This window comes from Chiloscyllium punctatum, chromosome 37 (assembly GCF_047496795.1).
Source record: "Chiloscyllium punctatum isolate Juve2018m chromosome 37, sChiPun1.3, whole genome shotgun sequence".
Taxonomy (NCBI): domain Eukaryota; kingdom Metazoa; phylum Chordata; class Chondrichthyes; order Orectolobiformes; family Hemiscylliidae; genus Chiloscyllium; species Chiloscyllium punctatum.
This window is the reverse complement of record NC_092775.1, coordinates 37480220-37504787: the sequence shown is the minus strand read 5'-3', so window position 1 is coordinate 37504787 and position 24568 is coordinate 37480220. Positions and strand designations below refer to the sequence as shown.

At 40.8% G+C, this 24568-nt stretch overlaps 1 protein-coding gene across 2 annotated transcripts in view; it reads right to left on the bottom strand.

Moving 5' to 3' along the window:
* Positions 1-24568, bottom strand: part of ada (adenosine deaminase) — a 60219-nt gene that overhangs the window by 34976 nt on the left and 675 nt on the right. Inside the window, exons 1-4 of one of the 2 annotated variants that reach the window (XM_072556594.1) lie at positions 24424-24540; positions 21415-21476; positions 9144-9266; positions 519-662 (exon numbers count right to left, since the gene is read on the bottom strand). In XM_072556594.1, the coding sequence (XP_072412695.1) occupies positions 519-662; positions 9144-9223 (224 nt within the window). In that variant the 5' untranslated portion in view covers positions 9224-9266; positions 21415-21476; positions 24424-24540. Of the gene's footprint in view, positions 1-518; positions 663-9143; positions 9267-21414; positions 21477-24423; positions 24541-24568 lie in introns of those variants that run through there. The other variant, XM_072556593.1, reaches the window with a different exon arrangement.

Below are 24568 nucleotides of genomic sequence, written 5' to 3'. Positions count from 1 at the left end.
CATGCTACCACTACATTAGTATTAACTCCCCCACAAGAATGGTATCACGTACTGCAGACCAAAGGTCAGCTCTACATCATTGCATTAACTCTTTTATTAAAAGGATTTTTACATCTAAAATGTAATGAAGTAATTGGAAAACTATAAACATGCAACAATTTAATGTACAAGCCAGTACTCGAAAGATTTGTTCTGTTATTCAGGTTAGGCATATCCTTTCATCTGTCCTCAATGTTAAGTTTTGGACACTGAACTGTGAACAACATTAAGTTTGCTCACCTTCTTTCTGGTCACATCTTGCTTGAGAAGGTCATAGGAATTATGAAACAAATTTTTAAAAATCTAAAGTTTCTGGTGATTTGTTAGTGGAAACACAAAGTGAAGTTTAATCAATAAAAGTAACTGGGGTAAAGAGGTTTTAAAATATATAAACAGTAAATAGCAGGAGAATATATAAAATACATTAAGAACTCTATTTTAGTATTTTGGCAATATATTATATTTCAGGTGATACTTACGGCTTTTGGTTCCAAGGAATGGGATTAACATTGGAGTTGGCAAATAGGTGAGGACTGTATCTTGCTTCAAAATATATAACACCCTCTTTTGCTTTCATTTCCACAAGCTCATAGGCTATTCTTCTCACAGCATCTCTGTCTCCACTGCTTACAACAAGAAAATAAAATAAAAATCAAGGATTATTTTCAGGAAAATTCTCTAAAATCTTGAACATTGAGCATTAACCCATAAATGAATAGTATGTATAGGCTAGATTTCATTGGAGTATTTTTTTAAAAATCTATCTGACAACATGGAATGAATGAGGAAATAATGTTCGTCTTGTGCAGCAGCAGAACCAACTGTGTCTTGTAAGGGCTTAGCACATGAATCCAAAAAATTTTCACATGTATATAGTATTGTCCTGAACACTTGTTTAGCACTTATATGCGTACAGGTGATTAAAGAGGAGTTAGGGCTAACAATGGATCAAAAACAGGACCTACACTTTCTTTACCTTTTCTGTTTTTAAAAATGTTAATTATTCTCTTGCAGAAATGGGAGACAGTAAGTGCTAAAAAAGTATCCAGACATGAACAGCAATATTATGCTTGTTATTTGCCACAATTAAAATGGTGACAGACAATACGTTGATAAAACTTGAGTTAATTAACGACATAGAGAAACATTTAGAATCAATAATATCTGGCAACTATTAACTGCATTCTGTAATGAAGTTCCAAGTTTACAATAACCAACACCCAAGATTTAGTGTCACAAGCTTGCATTAATCATAAATCTATTCATCTGTTTCCAATTGTCATCTTTATTAATATTGAAAAACTGTTTGCAAGCTTACACTTGTCTTAATTGATTGCCTTTCATGACAAAAGCTTGAACCGTAATGTTCCACTTCTCTACGAATGAGAAGTTCAAAAACAGTCAGCTTAAAGATTGTCCTGTTTCAGGAAATCACACATACTGACACGTACCATTCGCAGCTTATAGAATCACAGAATGGTAACGGAACAAAAAGAGTGAAGAATAGCTCTTGAGCATTTGTGTAAGGAGCAACATCATAGCAATAGTCAGATTAGAAGGAATTGGGACCTGCATTTGTTGAGTTCCATAGATATCTACTCCTCCTATTTCTTGTATATATTTTACATTCCATAAAGCTTGTTATTGTTCATTCACCCAAGTTTAAATCTGACTTTACCACATACTGTCAGGAAGTCACTCTCCAATCTGATTATGCTTGAGCACAGAAAGTGGCCAAGTCAATGCTGACTGCCATGCTGATGATAGCCTAAAAGAACCAAAGAATACTTCAGATTCCATCAACATGTGGACTGGACAGGTATTAGGCATTCGACCACCATGCAAATACATTTTGGGCATCTCAGATTATTAGTCTTACAAAAAGCAATTAGTATTTTAAAAATATTATATGCAAAATGGCTTAATCTACCTGTCATTTTGCCTTTGATTATGTAGAGTTAATGGAGCAATTTTGCAATCATATGCTCCCATTGGTGAACTATTTTACAAAAAGCATGGATTTATGAATCTGGTGAAAATGCTGTGATTCTTGCACCAACTTAGAGTTTCACTGGGAGCACAAATTCCAGAAATACCATAAATTGGAGTACATTTTTCCTTACCAATTCACATCTCTCAAGACTTTACTGGCACAGTTTTGACATGCAACAGCTCCTCACCTGGTCATTATTTAGCAGGCCCTTGACAGTAAATGCCTTCATGCTATTTAATCATGATGGTAACCCAAATATGCCCAATTTTATCTTTATTTTATGTCTGCATACAATATTCTCTGGCAGCATTGGAAAATAGCATTTAGGCTTATTTTCTTATCCTATTGCATTTTCTACCATCTTGCCAAGGGTCAGCATAGCAAATCCAAGGGTTGAAAGCCAAAGCACAAAGTTGGAGGACATAATCCATTGTAGAAATGTGCCACCAGCAGGACCTTGCATACAACTTATCAGAAAACTGCAGCTCTATAGACCAATTAAATAAAATCAATCAATCAGCAGCAAAATTCATAAATATTTGATTAAATACCAGCAGAGCACAAGGCACAAGGTCTTAGGACACTTCAGCTGGAGACTTTACCTCTGAGCTATTAGACAGTTATTAGCATCAAAGAGTATATTTAGCACTGAAAGGTCATATTGTGCAACATGAGTAGGAATATGAATTTCTTGGCAGCAACAATTATGATTGGACTCTAGTTCCAAAGTTAACTACAGCTGGAAAATAAAATGGCACTGGATTTGAAAATCTTTAAACTAAATGCAGAACACAAAAAGCATCAAAGTACAATTGAACTTCAAGAATGTAATCTTCACCCGACGTTTTAAGTGAGTGATCCTAATGCAAACATCTTCAGTTCTGACCTTTTTGTCAAGGCTCATTATGATGAAGCAACAGGCAATGTGAATGGAACAAACCAGATCGGGGGATCCCAGATTTAAACTCTAGTGAGTCTGCTGAACTCAGCAGGAACTGTAATAGATTATACAATTGACTTTAGCATTCTTTCATTGTTTTCACCCCACCAACGCCACGAAAACAAAAAAAAACAAACAATAAAATCAGCCTGGGTAATCATTCTTTGCAGTCATCTGAAGACAGAATTGTGCAAGATCCTCCTATGACTTCAAATCCTTTTCACACCAACTCCAAAAGAAAAATTAAGTTGAGCTACATATGAGGGTACTTCCATTCAAACAAATCCTGACAACTTCAAGTGAAAGGGAAAGCAAAGTTCTGTTTATCAAAAATAGCCTGCAATGGTCGGCTTGTGTATGATGTACCAATACAGCAAATAACTGAGGTACGAGTGATGGAATGCAGACATGCCAGTCAGGTACAGACATGAGTGGCTGAATGGTCTTCTTCTTCACTGTAACAATTCTGTGATTTTATGCAGCACTATCAGTGACACTGTGCGCTAAAGCAAAGTTCCCTGTCACAGGGGATGGGGAAAGCTTCAAATGAACCTCTCAGCTATTGAACACTTAATGCAGCTTTATGCTTTACTACATTCAGAGCTGAATTTATGGAGTCTATTCTGCACAGAGGAAAATACTAAATTAAGATAAGAGCAAAAAGAGTTACAGTATGAATTCACTTTTAAGCATAAAGTGCTCCGGTTTCCTCCCACAGTCCAAAGATGTGCAGGTCAGGTGAATTGGCCGTGCTAAGTTGTCCGTAGTGTTAGGTAAGGGGTAGATGTAGATGTAGGGGTATGGGTGGGTTACGCTTCGGCGAGGCGGTGTGGACTTGTTGGGCCGAAGGGCCTGTTTCCACACTAAGTAATCTAATCTAATCTAATCTAATCTAATCATAAACATAGGGTGCACTAGAACCTTTCATTCAATTACCAACCATGAACATACTTTATTTCAGTACAACAATATTAGTGCAAGAATGTCTTCATTGTCAACACAAAAACAGCTGACCGTGTATCTCAATAAAATCAATAAAGCGCACACTCAAATTCACACGCTCAGTTTTTTTTTCCTCTTTTGTTTCTTAGTTCCTACTCAGAGTGGCTCACTCACATCAATGTTGGTTAAGATGACATTTATGCCCATCAATGCCTGTTATTTTGTTAGCTCAATTCCTGAACAATGAAGGAATGACCCAGATGGAATTGGCTGTTGGATCTGAATGCATTTAACTTATGCAAAGAGGAGGAGAACATTGCTTCAACTACAAAACGTAAATGATAACTTCAGTGATAAAAACAATCTTTCAGTTTACACTTACTATAAATACTACCGTATGTTGTATTCTTTCCAATAAATAATATCTCACTGCCAGTTAAACAGCTTCCAATCACAACAAAGTGATTTGACCTTCCTTTAAAAGCTGCACTCTATTGCTGATTGCTGGACAACTGGTAGAATCTTGGCTCCCTCATAGATGCAGTGATCCATTACAGGAGCAGAGGATTTAGACCAGAATGTCACTCTTTAACAATGAAGGAAGGCTGTGTTCGATTAATTGCTTCATATCTACTTATCAATTGCCATTCAAGATTCCATGTTGCTTCTGAGAGACACTTAGTTGCTCATTTCTCCTCCAAACACAATAACCATAAACAAATCCTATGATTATTGAATCAGTACTTGCAACATGTTGTTGAGTACAAACTAACCAATATTTTCAATTCAAAATAATTCTATATGAGACGAGTTAAGGTAACTGTCATATGGTTATGCACTATCCAAATAAATGTCTCCTTTTCCTTTAGGAGTTTCAATTGTTTCCAACACTACTTTATTTTTACACACTAAAAGCAGATCAATTATTTCACTTGGGGCTGAATTTCCCTTTTTTGGCTGTCAGCTTCATCGAGACTGGTGAGTTTTCTCACTGAATCTCGCTGAACAAGCCACCTTAACCATCTACTCCACCCCAAGAATCTTGTCCAATTCTAGCTCGATTCTATTAACTGGTCTTCCCAGAGCAATTTGCCACTGCCATATATCCCAGCACTGGCACCGGCACAGTCTTTATAAAGCCATTATGAACCCAGACAAGCAGTATCAGTCTGTGGTTGCCCTGCATAACTCCTGAAATTTGCCCCAGAAATGGCAGTCAGTGGAATGCCCGACATTCGGATGTGACCCTTCACAAGGGCAGCATTCTAAAAATGACTACCCCAAGCAGCAGACTGACCATGTCCAATCCCTTGGACTGGTATCAAATGCTACTCTTGACTTACTTAACTATTGGCTACTGACAACCACAGCAAGCTGTCCGAATTTGTGCCTGTGGTACGTGGCATGGCAGTACAGCAGTGCTGTGAGCCTCACGTCTCTAACTGAGGGCCAAAGTGAAAAAAGGCAAAGCTGTAGTTCCATGAACATCCATGTCGGCTCAAAGTGAGGGAGTGCAAAAACAGCACATAAACAGGCTGGAGTTGCAGCCTAGTCCAGTCCATGAGATGGACGCATCTCCCTGATCAGTTGCCAATGCATCCTGAGGTGCAGAAATGTACTGTCAATGGATCAGAAATGTGCCATGCGAATTGTTAGAGGTTGGCAATATTCTTATTGTACAGGGTGCCCATGGAGCAAGCCTTGAGATACTGGTGCAACATCATTTCTGGTGTAAGCAATGAGCTGAAGTTGCTGGATACCCACTCTGACTTCCATATCTAGAATTGTCAACTCTAGTTTGTTCGCAAAGGATACTAAGATAGAAAGCTGTATTGATGAAGCAAGACTTGCTGTTAACAAGGTTGTTAACTAGCAATACACCCCTTAATAGGAAAGTTTCCACTCCCTGGCAAGAATTGCTTCTCAAAATCCAGAACACAGTCAAAAAAATGCAACAAATTACTCTGATATTGAGAAAGTCATCATGGGACTTCTTGTGATTTTACGAGATTTCTCAACATAGTTTGCATTATTAAGGCCCCAATAAGATTCAAAGCAAGTCTGTTCTGAAGAAAAGTCATAGTGGACTCAACATGTTAACTACGTTTCTCTCTCCACAGAGACTGCCAGACCCCCTGAGTTCCTCTAGCATTTTCTGAGTTGGTTCTCTCTCAGATTCAACGCTTGAGGTTTGCAGGACATGGCTGTTTGCAAATTGTCCACATCTGGATATGTTGAAGAAATGTAATAAACAATATGCTTTTGTATAGAATCTACCATTGGTTTTGTCTTCCTATTGACCTTTACTTTTTAATTACCACTTTTATTTCAATACAGCATGAAATTGGTTAAAAAAACTAAGCATACTCTAAGAGTCAACATTTAGTTTTCTATTTTACAAACTTTGATGATTAAACTTTGAGCACTCTGGTGTTGGTAATGAAATGGAAAAAGTACATAGTGCTTTTAATTAATAAAGTACAGTCACATTAATTGAGTTCACATACAAAGAAGTACACAGGCATCTACATGGATGCAAATTTCAATTGTAAACTACATAACTGTTGGTGAATTGAAAATTACAGGACAGTAATTCAAATGAAAGAACTCAAAACTCAACAACTAATCTTGACATTTTAAAATGATAGATTTTCAGCACAATATAATTGTGTTGCTTCAAATATTATTTGTTATATTATGTACAATTTATTTTGCAAACATATAGCATAAAGACACAAAGATAGGCTGATGTCAGTGAAAGGATAAAAAAAAGAAAAAGTACATTTAAAGGCATATGACACTGCTTCTAATTCAAGAGCAAACTAGCAAATTACTGAGAATTAGAAAATACATGGTAATCGTTGAAGGGGAAAGTATCAAGTATCTTCATACATTTCATCTAATGACTATCTGAAAATATAAAGCAACAATAAATGCAAGCAAAACTGTAAAAGATAATCTGTAGATTTGATAGCCTCTTGAATCTGAATGAAGTGTTTAAAATCTTTCAACTACTTGTCCCAATATTTAGTTGATACTTTCAGGTTACAGTTTTTAATACAACTAAATTTCCCCCTCTCCATTTGCTGCCAAAATCAAGTTTTGCTCTGTATCATCAGTTTAGTCTTTAAAAGTCCCAACCAGGACCTCAACACTTAGCAAAATTTTAATTCCCTTCCAAGGTCCAAAGTCCACAAACAGATCATTGCTGTCCAACATTGCAGACATCTTCTCTCAAGTCATTGCTTTAATGGTTACAGATTTTATTTTTACCCTGTTCATAGTTTCAAAGAACTCTGAAAGTCACCGAAGACACAAGTGGCTGCTCTTGGTGCCAGGGATCTGGGCTCAATTCTAGCCTTGGGCAATTGTCTGGAGTTTGCACATTCTCCCTGAGATAGCATGGTTTCCTCCAGGTGCTCCAAAGATGTGCATGTTAGGTGGGTTAGCCATGATAAAAACTGATTAAAGTGGTGCTGGAAAAGCACAGCATGTCAGGCAGCATCCAAGGAGCAGGAGAAATTGACGTTTCGGGCAAAAGCCCTTCATCAGAAATGAGGCAAATATGATTGAATTAAAGTGTCCCAGGCTTATTATGGAGAATTAGACAGTTTGTTGGCCTGAAGTTAAAAATGGGGCTTTGGACTTCAATTTCCTTAACTGAAAACATAGTGATTTTTCATTGTGTAATTGGTAACACGCAACTGAAACCAACATTTATAGTATTCTTTGTTATATACCGTGACACATTAATCAGATCAAACCCACTATTTGCTTTATGGACTTGGACAGTCAAAACTAAATTCTGGATTAGTGGTGCTGGAAAAGCACAGCAGTTCAGGCAGCATCCGATGAGCAAAAGCCCTGCATCAGGAATAAAGGCAAAGAGCCTGAAGGGTGGAGAGATAAGCGAGAGGAGGGTGGGGGTGAGGAGAAAGTAGCATAGAGTACAATGGGTGAGTGGGGGAGGGGATGAAGGGGATAGGTCAGGGAGGAGAGGGTGGAGTGGATAGGTGGAAAAGAAGATAGGCAGGTAGGACAAGTCATGGGGACAGTGCTGAGCTGGAAGTTTGGAACTAGGGTGAGGTGGGGGAAGGGGAAATGAGGAAACTGGTGAAGTCCACATTGATGCCCTGGGGTTGAAGTGTTCCGAGGCGGAAGATGAGGCGTTCTTCCTCCAGACGTCTGCTGGTGAAGGCGCGGCGGTCAAGGAGGCCCAGGACCTCCATGTCCTCGACAGAGTGGGAGGGGGAGTTGAAATGTTGGGCCACAGGGCGGTGTTGTTGATTGGTGCGGGTGTCCCAGAAATGTTCCCTAAAGCGCTCTGCTAGGAGGCGTCCAGTCTCCCCCATGTAGAGGAGACCGCATCGGGAGCAACGGATACAATAAATGATTTTGGTGGATGTGCAGGTAAAACCTTCTTGGATGTGGAAGGCTCCTTTAGAGCCGTGAATGGAGGTGTGGGCGCAGGGTTTGCAGTTCCTGCGGTGGCAGGGGAAGTTGCCAGGATGGGGGGTGTGAGTTGTAGGGGGGCGTAGACCTGACCAGGTCGTCACGGAGGGAAGAGTCTTTGTGGAAGGCAGAAAGGGGTGGGGAGGGAAATATCTCCCTGGTGGTGGGGTCTTTTTGGAGGTGGCGGAAATGTTGGCGGATGATTTGGTTTATGCAAAGGTTGGTAGGGTGGAAGGTGAGCACCAGGGGTGTTCTGTCCTTGTTACGGTTGGAGGGGTGAGGTCTGAGGGCGGAGGTGCGGGATCAACCCCAGGGAATCAATGTGGAACACTTCAACCCCAGGGCATCAATGTGGACTTCAACAGTTTCCTCATTTCCCCTTCCCCCACCTCACCCTAGTTCCAAACTTCCCAGCTCAGCACTGTCCCCATGACTTGTCCTACCTGCCTATCTTCTTTTCCACCTATCCACTCCACTCTCCTCCTTGACCTATCACCTTCATCCCCTCCCCCACTCACCTATTGTAGTCTATGCTACTTTCTCCCTACCCCCACCCTCGTCTGGCTTATCTCTCCACCCTTCAGGCTCTCTGCCTTTATTCCTGATGAAGGGCTCTTGCTAGAAATGTCAATTTTACTGCTTCTCAGATGCTGCCTGAACTGTTGTGCTCTTCCAGCACCACTAATCCAGAATCTGGTTTCCAGCATCTGCAGTTATTGTTTTTACCCAGTCAAAACTAAAAGCAAATGGAAATATTAAGATAGTGTATTCACTTACGCAATAGCTGGCATGTAGTAGCTAAATATTTCAAGAAATTGAGTGAGGTTACGGGGTTCATCATATCCAACGTAGCTCATAAGACCTTCTACCGAGTCTGCTGGCAATTTGATACCTCGTTTTCTACAAATAAGGAAAAAGCATCACTTCAGACAAATGCCCAGACCATCTCAGATAGTTCCACAATTTTAATAATCATAATCAATAATATAGATTTATGTGAAGTATACTACTTGATGCAGAGTATCAAGAAAAAAGTAACATAGTAGCCATATATTTTAACTAAGCATGACAATTTTCACAGGGACATTTTTTTCCTGTTGTAATCTCACTCTAAGGGAGAAAATGCCACGTCAGAGGTTTGCTTTCTTTCACAGATGGGTGCGATGGGGTGAAATAGAAACATCCTTTTTGACATCATAATATATGCAGCATGGCACAATCACACTGTACAATAGTATTTTACCGATGTGATCAATACAGTTGGAAGAATTGTTATGGTTATATAGTCATACAGTCATTGAACTGTACAGCATGTAAACAGACCCTTCAGTCCAACTCATCCATGCTGACTGATCCTAAAATCAATCTAGTCCCATTTGCCAGCATCTGGCCCCCATCCCTGTAAACGCTTCCTATTATAATAAACCCAACCAGATGCTTTTTAAAAGTTGTAATTGTACCCGCCTCCACCACTTCTTCTGGCAGCACATTCCATACACACACCACCCTCTGCGTGAAAAATTTGCCCCTTAGGTCCCTTTTAAATCTTTCCCCTCTTACCTTAAACCTATGCCCTCTCATTTTGGACTCCCCTACCCTGGGGAAAAGACCTGACTATTCACCCTATTCATGTCCTATATAAGATCATCCTTCAGTCACTGATGCTTCAGGGAAAACAGCCACAGACTATTCAACCTCTCCCTTTAGCTCAAACCCTCCAACCCTGGCAACATCCTTGTAAATCCTTTCTGAACGCTTTCAAGTTTCACAACATTCTCCCTTAAATAAAACTCTGCAAAAATGTACAAAGGTAAACAATATTTAATTTACATGACTGACTTCAAAAAGTGACTTAAGAATTTCATCAAATTAAAATTGACTCCAAGCCAAAGGATGGCCTACTGGGAGGGATGCACAAATCCTTGGTCAAAGGAGAAACTGAGAATTGGATATATGGAGTGTTGATACATTTGCAGATTGCCTGTCAAAACCAAATGACCAAGCATGAAACCAATTCCTTTTATGGGCATTGTAGTGTGTTCCTGTTAATTACTCTCTCTATCTGATGTGTACGACATATGAGAAGTAATCCCAACATAGTAAAGTGACTGATCCATAAGATCAGTCCAACTAATCTAATAAAAGTGGCACCAATGGGTTAAAAATATCCAAAACATGATTTTGAATTCAATGTAAAAGGTTTGTCACATCGAAGAAACTTTGTCTAATCTAGGCTCATATTTTAGCACAGAACAAACAGAAGCTGCAAGGTTCAATGTACTGTTTCAGAAACAACATTAAAGCAATGCTTAACTTCTCTCATTATTCTGAATTTCAAAGATCAACAAACTCCTCAGAAATGGAAATGCTGTTCTATCTCCATCTTCAATGGAGACCTCATATTTGGGATATCTTATCTGTTTCAAAAATATTGGCTTGAATCATCTGAATTCATCTGGAAACAGGCTTAAATTTCTCAACCTTTCTTTATCAGACAATTCCTTCATCCATAGAATTGGGTCAGTGAAATGTCTTTGAACTGCCTCCAATGCAATAGCATAATGTTGATGAGTTTTAAGAGTTTTCACTGATATTGTATAAAATATTTATTTATATTTATAACATTCTTTATTTATTGTATCAATGATAATAGCCATTACACAATGCATGTTTTCCAATTAACTATATACATAAACTTGGCAGAGTAAGTTAAGTTAACATAACTCCGTGATGGCAGTAACATCGGCCCAGATTGCAATTTCCTGCACCACAGTATACAATTTTCAAATTAGTATCTGTTTGAACAGTGAGCACATTGCCTGGATGTGGGCTAACATTTCAAGAAGGGCATGAAGGATTACAAAGATGACTAGTTATGGAAAACTTTAAAAACATTTACACTTAGTAATACAATATTATTTCCTAAAGCCTTGGGATACAAAATTTTTACTCATGTTGCGCACAAACAGCAGATCTGTCAGAACATTTTCAAGAGTGCACAATTCTAAATTTTCTCACATATTATGCCTTCTAAACCATGTGGAGGATTATGGAGGCTCATCAAGCACACAGCAGGCACCTCCTTGAGTCAATCTCACCACTGTAAAGTTGCTGTGTATTCAGTTGTACAGGAAACCTGGCCCTCAGCTGTCAAAGTTAAAAAGCTTTATGCAGCTATATAGTCTAATTACTTTGTTTAAAATTCCAATCCAGGCACCTTCTGTCCTCAGTTAAAACCAGAAAACAATAGGCTGGCCAATTGGGATACACAGTCTTCCCCAGACCCCCTTGATCCAACTGGAGCAAACCATTTTTAACGCTAAAGCACCCTTCCGCCTCTACTGATCTCTACCTTCATTTAAAATAACAAATTAACTTTAAAATAATAAATAATCATTTTTCACAACCTTCGACAATTTTTCTGGAAATGGTACCTCCTTGCCTAAAATAAGAAAATGAGACTGAAGTAACAGGAGAAAAGTAAACCTCTTTTTTTAAAAATCACTTCCAAAGTGATATTCGAGTATTAGGACCTTGCTTTACTTAAACTAGCATCAGCATTAGCCACCTTCAATATAAAGCCTAATCACTTTATGTTAATTAATCAAAAAGTATCACCCATTGAGTGTCATATGCAATTTTGCAATTTAATTTCTTCCTTCTCCCAATAATTTGCTACATGTTAAGTCGATGGACAGCAACCTATTAAAAGGCCATGTGATTCCATTCATTAATTCAAGCCTACAGCATGTTGACTTTCTAATTGGAGAACGCATTTCCTGAAAGTTAACCTTCACAAAACTTTGATTTATAGCTGGATATTCTTGGTTCATCTAGCCACCCATACAAAATTTGGAATTCACAGTGAAGTATCTGAGCTGTTGCCAAAAATGCTTTTCTAAAGACCTGTTTGAATTGCGCCAGATTAGGAAGCTAATTCAGAAGCTTTTTTTTCTATTCTGCTGTCCACTTAACTGGTCAAATAACCTAGTGTCCAATGTAAACAGCTCCAGATATTCGACATACAGTTTTCTGAAATCTTCCATTCAATTTCTACACCGATCATCTGATGATAAATGTTCCTTGTCCTTTACAAAATTAACCGCCTCAACTTCTCCACCCCTCTCACCCACTCCAACCTCTCACCCTCAGAACGTGCAGCCCTCCACTCCCTCCGTTCCAACCCCAACCTCACTATCAAACCAGCAGACAAGGGAGGCACGGTGGTAGTTTGGCGCAGCGACCTTTACACCGCTGAGGCGATACACCTGCTCACGGACACCTCCTCCTACTGCCCCCTTGACCATGACCCCACCTCCCACCACCAAACCATCATCTCCCAGACCATCCATAACCTCATCACCTCAGGGGAGCTCCCATCCACCGCCTCCAACCTCATAGTCCCACAACCCCGCACCGCCCGTTTCTACCTCCTGCCCAAAATCCACAAAACTGACTGCCCCGGCCGACCCATTGTCTCAGCCTGCTCCTGTCCCACCGAACTCATCTTTGCATACCTCGACACGGTCCTGTCCCCCTTAGTCCAAGAACTCCCCACCTACGTTCGGGACACCACCCATGCCCTCCACCTCCTCCATGATTTTCGCTTCCCCGGCCCCCAACGCCTTATCTTCACCATGGACATCCAGTCCCTGTACACCTCCATCCCCCATCATGAAGGACTTAAAGCCCTCCGCTTCTTCCTTTCCCACCGTACCAACCAGTACCCTTCCACTTACGCCCTCCTTCAACTGACTGAACTGGTCCTCAACCCGAACAACTTCTCTTTCCAATCCTCCCACTTCCTCCAAACCAAAGGAGTAGCCATGGGCACCTGCATGGGCCCCAGTTGTGCCTACCTCTTTGTAGGATATATGGAACAGTCCATCTTCCGCAGCTACACTGGCCCCACCCCCCACCTTTTCCTCCGCTACATCGATGACTGTATCGGCGCTACCTCGTGCTCCCACGAGAGGTTAAACAGTTCATCCACTTTACCAACACCTTCCACCCCGACCTCAAATTCACCTGGACCATCTCAGACTCCTCCCTCCCCTTCCTAGACCTTTCCATTTCTATCTCTGGCGACCGAATCAACACGGACATTTATTATAAACCGACTGACTCCCACAGCTACCTAGACTACACCTCCTCCCACCCTGCCCCCTGTAAAAACACCATCCCATATTCCCAATTCCTTCATCTCCACGGCATCTGCTCCCAGGAGGACCAGTTCCAAAACCGTACAACCTAGATGGCCTCCTTCTTCAAGGACCACAATTTCCCCTCAGACGTGGTCGACGATGCCCTCCACCGCATCTCTTCCACTTCCCGCTCCTCGACCCTTGAGCCCCGCCCCTCCAACCGCCACCAGGACAGAACCCCACTGGTCCTCACCTACCACCCCACCAACCTCCATGTACAGCGTATCATCCGCTGTCATTTCTGCCACCTCCAAACGGACCCCACCACCAGGGATATATTTCCCTTCCCTCCCCTATCAGTGTTCCGAAAACACCACTCCCTCCGTGACTCCCTCGTCAGGTCCACACCCCCCACCAACCCAACCTCCATTCCCGGCACCTTCCCCTGCAACCGCAAGAAATGCAAAACTTGCGCCCACATCTCCCCCCTTACTTCCCTCCAAGGCCCCAAGGGATCCTTCTGTATCCGCCACAAATTCACCTGCACCTCCACACACATCATCTATTGCATCCGCTGCACCCGATGCGGCCTCCTCTATATTGGGGAGACAGGCCGCCTACTTGCGGAACGTTTCAGAGAACACTTCTGGGACACCCGGACCAATCAACCCAACCACCTCGTAAGCTCAACACTTCAACTCCCCCTCCCACTCCACCAAGGACATGCAGGTCCTTGGACTCATCCATTGCCAGACCATAGCAACACGATAGTTGGAGGAAGAGCGCCTCATCTTCCGCCTGGGAACCCTCCAACCACAAGGGATGAACTCAGATTTCTCCAGTTTCCTCATTTCCCCTCCCCCCACCTTGTCAGTCAAATCCCTCGAACTCAGCACCGCCTTCCTAACCTGCAATCTTCTTCCTGACCTCTCCGCCCCCACCCCACTCCGGCCTATCACCCTCACCTTGACCTCCTTCCACCTATCGCATTTCCAACACCCTTCCCCCAAGTCCCTCCTCCCTACCTTTTATCTTAGCCTGCTGGACACACTTTCCTCATTCCTGAAGAAGGGCTTATGCCCGAAACGTCGATTCTCCTGCTCCTTTGATGCTGCCTGACCTGCTGTGCTTTTCCAGCAACACATTTTCAGCTCTGATCTCCAGCATCTGCAGTCCTCACTTTCTCCTCCTTTACAAAAGCATACTCTGCAGATAGCTTCAAAGCAACAAAATCTTTTGGTCTGTTGGAATTATACAAGTTCAGCTCTGCCTGATCTTGCTGACTTTGTTCTCCAGAATTGTAAAATTGCTACTTGGTACATGATTACCTTGAAATTTCACAGGTTTATACTGAATCGATCTGTTTCCCTCTCAGTGTTCAAACCTAGTTACTAGCACCTCCAGCGACACAGATCAAAAGAAAAAAGTTTCTAAAATTTGTAAAACCATAATTGGAACTTATTTAACTAATTTTGAATTTTGCCATCAAGGAATTTTGAGATAATTTCATTCAACCATTGCCCTTCAATAACATTGCATATTACTTTGATGTAAGCAAATGCAACTAAACCCCCAAGGTGGCAAGAATAATGGCGAGTGTAACTTAAACTGGGGGACAGTCTAAAAATTAGAAACTCACTATTGAGTTAAATTTTCATAATTCAATCCTCAATAAATACTGAAAGAACTGTGGATGCTATAAATCAGAACCAAAAACAGGAGTTGCTGGAAAAGCTCAGCATGTCTGGCAACACCTGTGAAGGGAAATCAAAGGTAATGTGCCGGGTTTGGTGACCTTCCTAATTAAATCTTCCTTCCTAAGATGGTGAGTAACTTATTTGCATCTGATTAATTACACAACCCATCACATAGCCTTCCCTCCCCAAATTCTCACCAACTGAGAAACTTAATGATTCAAAACCTGGATAGTAAAAACCAAGCAGGCACCTGTCAAGTTGGACCCTCTGCCCTGGGTTTAGGTGAGTTCATGCCTGCGCCAACTATCATCCTCTTCATTTTAGAAAGAATCATTACAATAGCAACAGGTGACCTCACAGTCATTGTCGGTAATGTTTCCCTGGATCTACATCTACACAATTAGGCAACAGAAACATTAGCCAGAGCATATCAAGGTGCTAGCTTTCACCTCTGGTTTGCTTTACCCCAGAGGGACAGCCAGCAGCCTTTGGTTGAAAGGTAACTTTAAAACAGAGGGAAAACCAGGCAGCTTGGGTCAGTAGGAAACAGTGCAGCATACATGTAAGCATCAGAAGAATGGGGGCAACAGGTCAGTGTGCATCAAAATACTACATCCTTGTCAGCAAGAGTTAAGACAAATCATAAATCGCTGGAAAAGCTGAGCAAGTCTGACAGCATTTATGAAGAGAAATCAGAGTTAACATTTCAGGTCCAGTGACCTGATTTCTCTTCATAAATGCTGCCAAACCTGTTAAACTTTTCCAGAAATTTCGGTTTTTGTTTCTGATTTACAGCATCCACAGTTCTTTCAATTTTTATTAAGGCAAATCATGGTCACTCTGGCCTAAATATGGGAAGGATGCATAGGCCATTTGAGAACAGTGGGCACCAGGATAAAGCAGGCATAGTAATAGGTATGAAAAATGTGTTGCTGGAAAAGCGCAGCAGGTCAGGCAGCATCCAAGGAGGAGAATCGACGTTTCAGGCATAAGCCCTTCTTCAGAAACGTAGATTCTCCTGCTCCTTGGATGCTGCCTGACCTGCTGCGCTTTTCCAGCAACACATTTTTCAGCTCTGATCTCCAGCATCTGCAGTCCTCACTTTCTCCATAGTAATAGGTATGTAAAGGAGCTTAACCAAAATAAGGGAACGGTGAAGGATCATAAGTGGCACATGGATCACAACAAAATAAACATTTGAAGAAAGTGAGTAATTTGTGGTTCACAGACACAGTTTGCAGATCACTAATGATGAATTCCAAAGTTGGAACCTCAACGTACTGATCTAAAAATCAACTGCATCAGAAGGGCTCAATGTGAGAAATAGCACATTCAAAGTGGGAGGAATAAGTTAATATGCTTTTCCAAGGGGGCAGATTGTAATGTTGAAGTGTGAGGCACTACAGAGCTACTGCGCTCATTATGACTGTAGTAATTAAAAGAATGCTATTCATTTGCCTCCATTTGACAGTTAATGTGGAAGTTACCACAGAACGTACACATTTTGGTATGTGTGTGAGAAGTAGTCATCAGAAATACATTGTGCCCACTGATCGCTACTTTGTGGTCTCAGAGATCAACAAGACTCAAGAGGACAAGGAACTCTCAATACAACTTCAGCTTCCCAAGGGGTTAAAGGTACGCAACTGCAAAGACATGATGTTTGCTGGATGGGAGGGGGTGGGCAGAGATCTCGTGACAGCCACCTAATTCCAAGGGATCATGGATATTTTATGGACAACATTACCCAAGATTAATTACATTACTCTTGGTGCATTACATTTGACTTCATAGACTGACTGCATACTGCCTTCTGTGTAGCCATAGAATGGCATTTAATAATGTGTGTTATTTCCTTTACTTTTGTCATAGGTAGCTTCAGCTTAGGAACGAATGGCTGAGGTAAAACTGCTGGTTTTGTATAGTGTTATTGCAGTAAGTCAACAGGCACAGAAAGCAGCAGAGAAAATCATTTCTGCCCGCCCAATCTGATAAGCAGCTGCCCCTGGTTACTGCATATCCTCCTGAGAGGGGAACAGCAGCAGAAAATCCCGCACAAAAGAGGAAGGTTCAGGTGGAGAATTGTAAATCCAGGCTTTGGCGCAGCTATCTGCAAATGACCAAGGCTCAGCGTAGAAACATAGACATACAGAAGATGGGAGCAGGAACAGGGCATGCAACCCCTCAAGCCTGCTCTGTCATTTATGGTGAGCATGGCTGACCACCTAGCTTAATATCCTAATGACCCACTCCTCTCCCCCACCACTCCCCCAACCAAACCCTAGAAGGTGATAAAGGATGACCCAAGGCATCATCTTGCATCAATGCCAGCTGCTGGTTAAGAACTTGTGTTTGCAAGGAAAGGGTGGCAATTCCATCTTGGTAGACCACAAGGTCTTTACTTAGCCTTAAATATTTTTGTTAGCAGGTCATTTCAGTGAGCTGGGAATCTCTGTGATTTCACAGTCTCTACTTGTAACAGTGTCTAAAAAGATCACTGATGCTATGTTTACCAGAGTCCACCTATTCACCTTGTTTGCCCAGGTATGTCCTGTACACAAAAAGCAGGACTACTCCAACCTGGCCAATTATTGCCCAAATAGTCTACTCTCGATCATCAGTAAAGTGATGGAAGGTGTCATCATTCGAGCTATCAGGCAACACCTACTCAGCAATGATCAGCTCACTAACTCCTAGTTTGCATTCAGTCAGGGCCACTCAGCTCCTGACCTTATTACAGCGTTGGTTGAAACATGGACAAAAGAGCTGAATTAAAGAAGTGAGATGAGAATGACTGCTTTTGACATCAAGACCACATTTGACTGAGTGTGGCATCAATGAGCCCTACAAAAACTGGAATAATGTGAATAAGGGGCAAACTGTCCACTGGTTGGAGGCATACCTAGCACATAAGATGATGATTGTGGTTATTTGAGGTCAGTCATCTCAGTTCCAGGACGTCTTTGCAGGGGTTCCTCAGGGCAGTGTCCTAGCCCCAACTATCTTCAGCTGCTTCATCATCGAAATTCCTTCCATCATATAGTCAGAAATGGGGATGCTCACCAATGATCCCGCAAAATTCACGATTCATCAGATACTGAAGTAGTCCATATTTAAAAGCAGCAATATTCATTCCTTCACAAGGAACATGCGCGTCACACAAATGCCAGGCAATGACAATCTCCAGTAAGAGACAATCTTATCACCACCCCTTGACATTCAATGATGTTACTATCATTGAATCTCCCACTAACAACATCCTGGGGTTTACCATTGACCAGAAACTCCACTGCACTCACCACATAATACAATAAGACAAGGCTTGGAATACTGCAGTGAGTAACTCACTTCCTGATTCCCCAAATCCTGTTCACCATGTACAAGGCACAGGTCAGAAGTACAATGGAATATTCGCCCCTTGCCTGGATGAGTGCAGCTCGAATAACAACTCAAGAAGCTTCACACCATCCAGGATGAAACACACCAAATGCACAAGCATTCATTTCCTCCACCATTGACTCTCAGTAGCAGCAGTGTGTACCTTCTAGAAGATGCACTGCAGAAATTCACCAAAAGTCCTTCAGCAGTGCCTTCTAAACCCATTACAACTACAATCTAGAAGGACAAGAGCAGCAGACACAAGGGAATACTACCACCTGCACATTCTCCTTCAAACCACTCACCATTCTGACTTGGAAATATATTGCTATTCCTTTACTGTCGCTGGATCAAAACCTGGTTTCCCCCTCCCTAAAGGCATTGCGGGTCTACCTACTGACTGACTGGTATTATTATTGTTATGAAGGTGTAGGTGTGTACTGTACCTTTAAGACAGACTGGAAGCTGGCACAGGCTTAGAGAGGCACAGAATGTGCTGATACAATTTAAAATGTAACATTTGACTGTGGAAACCAATAGTGCAGCTGAGTTGCCATGGTACACAACAAATTCAAATTTGGCCAATCAGTTTAAAGTATACCCAAGATACTAAAGTCCAACCAGAATGTTTTGATGACATTAAACCAATGAAATAATCTGATGTTTGGGGGTATAAAACCAGATATTTTGAACAATTAGGGGGAGAACTGCCAAGAAAACAAATCAGTATAGACTGCTAGCAAAGTAGCTCTTCAAAAGGTACCTGGTCATATGAAAGACCTGTGAAGCAGAATACTGAAGGAAAGATGACAGAGGAAAATCTACAGAGGAAGAGAAGATCCAACAGCTGGCTGGTTTTCAAATTTGAATTTTTTCCGTAAATCTTAATCGGGGTTTTTAACAGATCAGTATTGTACAGTGGGAAGATAAAAATAGGTTTAAGAGAAAGGAGTTGTAAACAGTTGTTAAGAAATAAAATTGTTAAGTTTTTTTCTTTAAATTGTGATATTTGTGATAGTTCTTTGCCACTCAAAATTTAACAGATTACAGTGAAAGGTGAGCTTTCCTGTGTGTCTGGTTTAAATTAGCTGAAAGGTTTACCCCACGTCGTAACATTATTGTTGGGAATAGCAGGAAGAATATAACACTTTCTCTCACACAAGGAGAGAAGAATGAATAATGGCATATTGTATGCTTCACTTGTCATCAGGAATCATGTCATATTCAAATTCCTCAAGGTCCTTCACCTATAACATACTGTTTGTGATACAAATGCACACAGTTTGAACAAAGTAGAAAGTCAAAAAACTTGGCTATATACATTTGAGTGAATCATTTCATATTAGTTAAAATCAGAAAATCCATTAAAGTAGCTTTTCAACGGTTTAAGTGACAATGAAAATTAAAACAGCACTTATTTTGATAATTATTCACTGCTTTCTTTATTAAAACAGTCAAGTAGTACAAAATCTGGTGAAACTGTACAGAAGTGCAAGTAACAATATTAACTAAAGGAAGAACTTAGTCCATTTAATTGGATTAAAATGATAGCAATGGAGAAAATAGTGGAATTTATGAAAAGAAAATCTCTATGACCTGATTATCTTCATCTAAGGATATTGAAAAACAGTGAGGAGATTTCAGGCACATTAGTTATGATTTTCCAAATCTCTCTGAATTCAGGAATTGGATTCTTAGATTTTTTTTAAAAATGACTGTCACTTTATTATGCAAAGAAGGGAGGTAGGAGAACCTATAGGGCTACAGATGTATCAATTATAGGCAAATGAGGGGCATGGATAGGATAAATAAATCTTTTCCCTGGGATGAGGGAGTCCAGAACGTAAGGTTTAGGATGAGACGACAAAGACATAAAAGAGACCTAATGGGCATGTTTTTCATGCAGAGGGTGGTGCATGTATGGAATGAGCTGCCAGAGGAAGTGGTGGAGGCTAGTACAATTACAATATTTAAAAGACATCTGGATGGGTATCTGAATAGGAGGGGTTTAGAGGGATATGAGCCAAATACTGGCAAATGGGACTGGGTTAGGTTAGGATATCTGGTTGGCATGGATGAGTTGGACCCAGGGTCTGTTTCCATGCGGTACATCTTTATGACTCTGTAACTCTAAGTCACTGGAATTCATTGAAGACAGACTGACTGAACACCCAGTCAAGCATTAGCCGATCAAGGCAAGTCAGCATGAATTTGTGAAAGGTCAGTCATGTTTGAATAATGTAGTCACATTTTTTGAGGCATGCTGAATAGGGCAGTGTCTATGGATTATGTCTATACAATCTCCCAGAAATCATTTGATCTCTGTGCCGAAGAGATTATTGGAAAAAAAAAACAAACATGCCAAGATCTAGAGCTAACTTTGTTACCATGAGTCAGTAAGCACTTGGTAAGTACAACACAGAGAACATGGATAAAGAAAGTGAATTCTGATTAGCATGTTGTAACAAACAGTGCTTCCCATGGATTTATTTCAGGGAACTTCACATTCCTACATTATTACAGTCAGAAATCCAAAGGAAATGGATTTCAGTGTGGGAAAGGGTGAGGACTTCCACTTTGGATCCAAGAATAGCAAAATGGAATATATTTTAGTGAGAGCCTAGAAGCTGTGGAGAAGCAAATGATTTTAAGCACCCGTATAGACAAAATATTAATGCCAGTGCATAGGTTTTGTAGAAGAGGGCAAGGAGGCCTAAGTTGAGAACTCCTGCTCTTTAAATTAGAATCCAACACATTTAGATATATTTCAACCCACATGACAAATATGAATAAAACTGTTTTGATTTTATAATCAGGTAAGCAACTTACTTGCCAAAGTATAAAATTGTCTCAGGTTTTATAGCCCCGTCAAGATGGAGATGAAGCTCCACCTGTAACAAAAAAAAGATTTTTCTTTAGATGTGTGATTCCTACTTTGTTATTCTAAATATGGTCCTGCCTAACTATAGGTAGTACTATGCAACTCAAACAATGAACTGCATAAAGTAAAGTGCGCTTCTCTGCCATTGTCATACTCAAATCTTTCAAGTGACCTTTAATCTAGTTTGTTGATGTACACAATATCTTTAGGTAATAAATAATTTGCAACAAATCACAAAGTGCATAACAATAAGTGCAAAGATCATGAACTTTAATCATAAAACAATAAAGTTAATTGTTCCTATTTTTCTACAATTAACTGGATCAGTGAACTGGCTAATAATGGTTTGCATTTTGTATACACCAGCTGCAGCCAGTAATGCAGGGACATTTATTTTAACCCTTGTATTATACTATCAATTCCACAGTATCTTGTTTACACAATCCTAAATTGATCATGTTTTGGACTATAAAAGGTTCCAGCAGGTCAAGAGAATGGAGGGAACTGAGAGTAAGGAAGACTTGAGTATTAGGACCATAGGTGGTGTAGAACTTGGCAAAAATATTTTATAACAGATAAAGGAATAGGTAGTCTAAATTAACAACCCTGGTTGTCAGGTCATTAGCATTCTTTCTATACCACATACATTCTAACAGACATATTGCTGGAATTGACATCCTCTGGACCCTCAGCATTGGTGCAGTGACTTTCATCAGGAGACCCAAGGGATCCTCAGTGGGAAGAGTATTTGTCACATGCTACTTACACCTTAATCCACTGACCTTCTACATAACAGAGAATCAAACAGCCCTTACAGAAATAGGATGTGAATTTTCACTATCATTCAGCATTATAATTTTACGAACAGCCTCAGAATAGGGATGGAGGCCATACCATCCCTTTAATGCCAAGAAACAGCTCAGATGGTGACATCTTAAAATAGATACATTGCTGGTTTTCTAAAATGGCAGATGCTAGCTATCTTCTAATAAACAAACCCTGGGATTCCACATCCATTTTTTATGCATGATTTGGTTGGCATGTGCATTCTGACCAGTCCAAAAAAATGGTGGAGTCTAAATTCAGTCAAGGTAAGGATGCTTGGTCAGGTTGTGGAGCAATTGCTCCTCTGAGCCTCAAAAAACTGTCACCCTTGGATCCCCTACCCCCCCCCCCCACCCACCCACCCACTCTAATCTTGTAAGTATTAGGGATACCTCAGATTTAGAAGGCCAGATCAGGAGATGTGCATCATGATTCCCATTTAGCTCTGCCTAGTTCACCAAGCCAGTAAAAATATGGTCAGTGCCTGAAAATCACAAATACAGGCAGTCAGCCAGCAGCCCCTCCCCCAAATCCTAAACCCGGACTTTGAATCAGAAAGCTTCCTGTTATTTTCATTGCTGTAAAGTAAATTAGGGAGTAAGTAAATTACACCTTTCCAATGAGGTAGTATCATTAACTCTTAAGGAATATTCCAGAAAAAAGTAACACTCTCTCCCTCTCTCCATCACACACACATATAAGTCCAGGGTGAATTTGCATATGCCGATATTTTATACAAAAAGCACACAATCTGTTGGCAGTCAGTCTGTTGTGACATTTTATAAATTCCCACTTTGGAAATAGAATCAGTCTGACAGACTCTAACCTCACACATTTAATGCATTGACTGAGCTGAGATGTCACTTTGTTTTATACTGATAAAACTTGAGTTACTCGGGATTGTGACTTGAAAGAAGTTCTGGAATTTACATATTAATCAATCAAAACCTGCATCCCTATTCTGAGTGATTAAAGATTTAACAGCAATCTAGGTTTGTTCAATATATCACGTCAGTCGTACGACACTTTGATGTTTTCCTTAAATTTCCGTGTCCTATGATCCTGCCCTACGAGCTACCTGACGAAGGAGCAGCGCTCCACATCTTGTACTTCCAAATAAACCTGCTGGACTATAACCTGGCGTTGTATGATTTTTAACTTTGGATTAGTGGTGCTGGAAGAGCACAGCAGTTCTGGCAGCATCCAACGAGCAGCTTTAACTTTGTCCACCCCAGTCCAACACCACCTCCTCCACATGATAGTTCTCATCTCTTGTCACAGAACTTAGTGATTGGTCATATCATTTTTTTTGCACTCATCACTGATCACTGAAGTGCGTATGTGTTGCACTATTATTTCTTCACTATTAAACTCACCCTTTAATTAACTCAAGAAAGCTTGGTTAAATTAGTTCCCTTTAAAACTTTCGTTTGGTCTGGAGCAAGGCAAGGGATCATTCCATACAACCGACAAGGCAGATGAATAATTGTATCAGTTCATTACCCCTCACCCTGGAGGTTAAGAATTTGGGAGATCCAGAACTGGAATAAATTGGGAAGCTTCAACCGGGAACTACACGTAACACATTTTTTTTAAAGTATATTGATAACTATTGTTTCCTTATAAAATATTGGAGACAAGGCAAAAGATAGCTCAACTAGATTTGGGAGTTTGGAGACGGTGACATCTTGCCTAACCAAATTGGGGCACTTTTAACACTTGAAATGCGGGATGCATTTAAACTGAGCCAAAGAAGGCGGAGTTCCCTGGTCCATAAAAGACAAGCTTCCAATTTCCAATTGTGCTTGCAGCTTAACGCTGTCCCTCTCACTGGCTCATGGCGCTTAACGCAGCAGCTGCGCGCAAAATCCGACCTAAATCCGGCTTAAACAAATTTCACCCTTGACATTATTATTCTGAAATCAGTTAAAATTGTGCTAAAATAAATACATGTGAAACAAGACAAAACAAAACATTGCCATAGCATTCTGTGATTTTGCAGCACTGCTTGCTTCAGGATACACCCTGCATTGCACAACCCAAAAATCCCGTTCAGGTCAGCTCTGGAAAAAGACATGCCATAGAAACATCTTGGCTCACATTGTTCAACGGCTGTCACTCATCAATCCTACCTCAGTGAGCCAAGAATTAATTCCGTCCCATTAGCAATGCATTTCACTTTTCACTGCAAGAAGTGGAGGGTCACCGCCAGTGCACCGATGCCAAAGTGTTCCCTCAATCTGCTGCAAGCAACACATTCCTTCTCAATTCTTCATC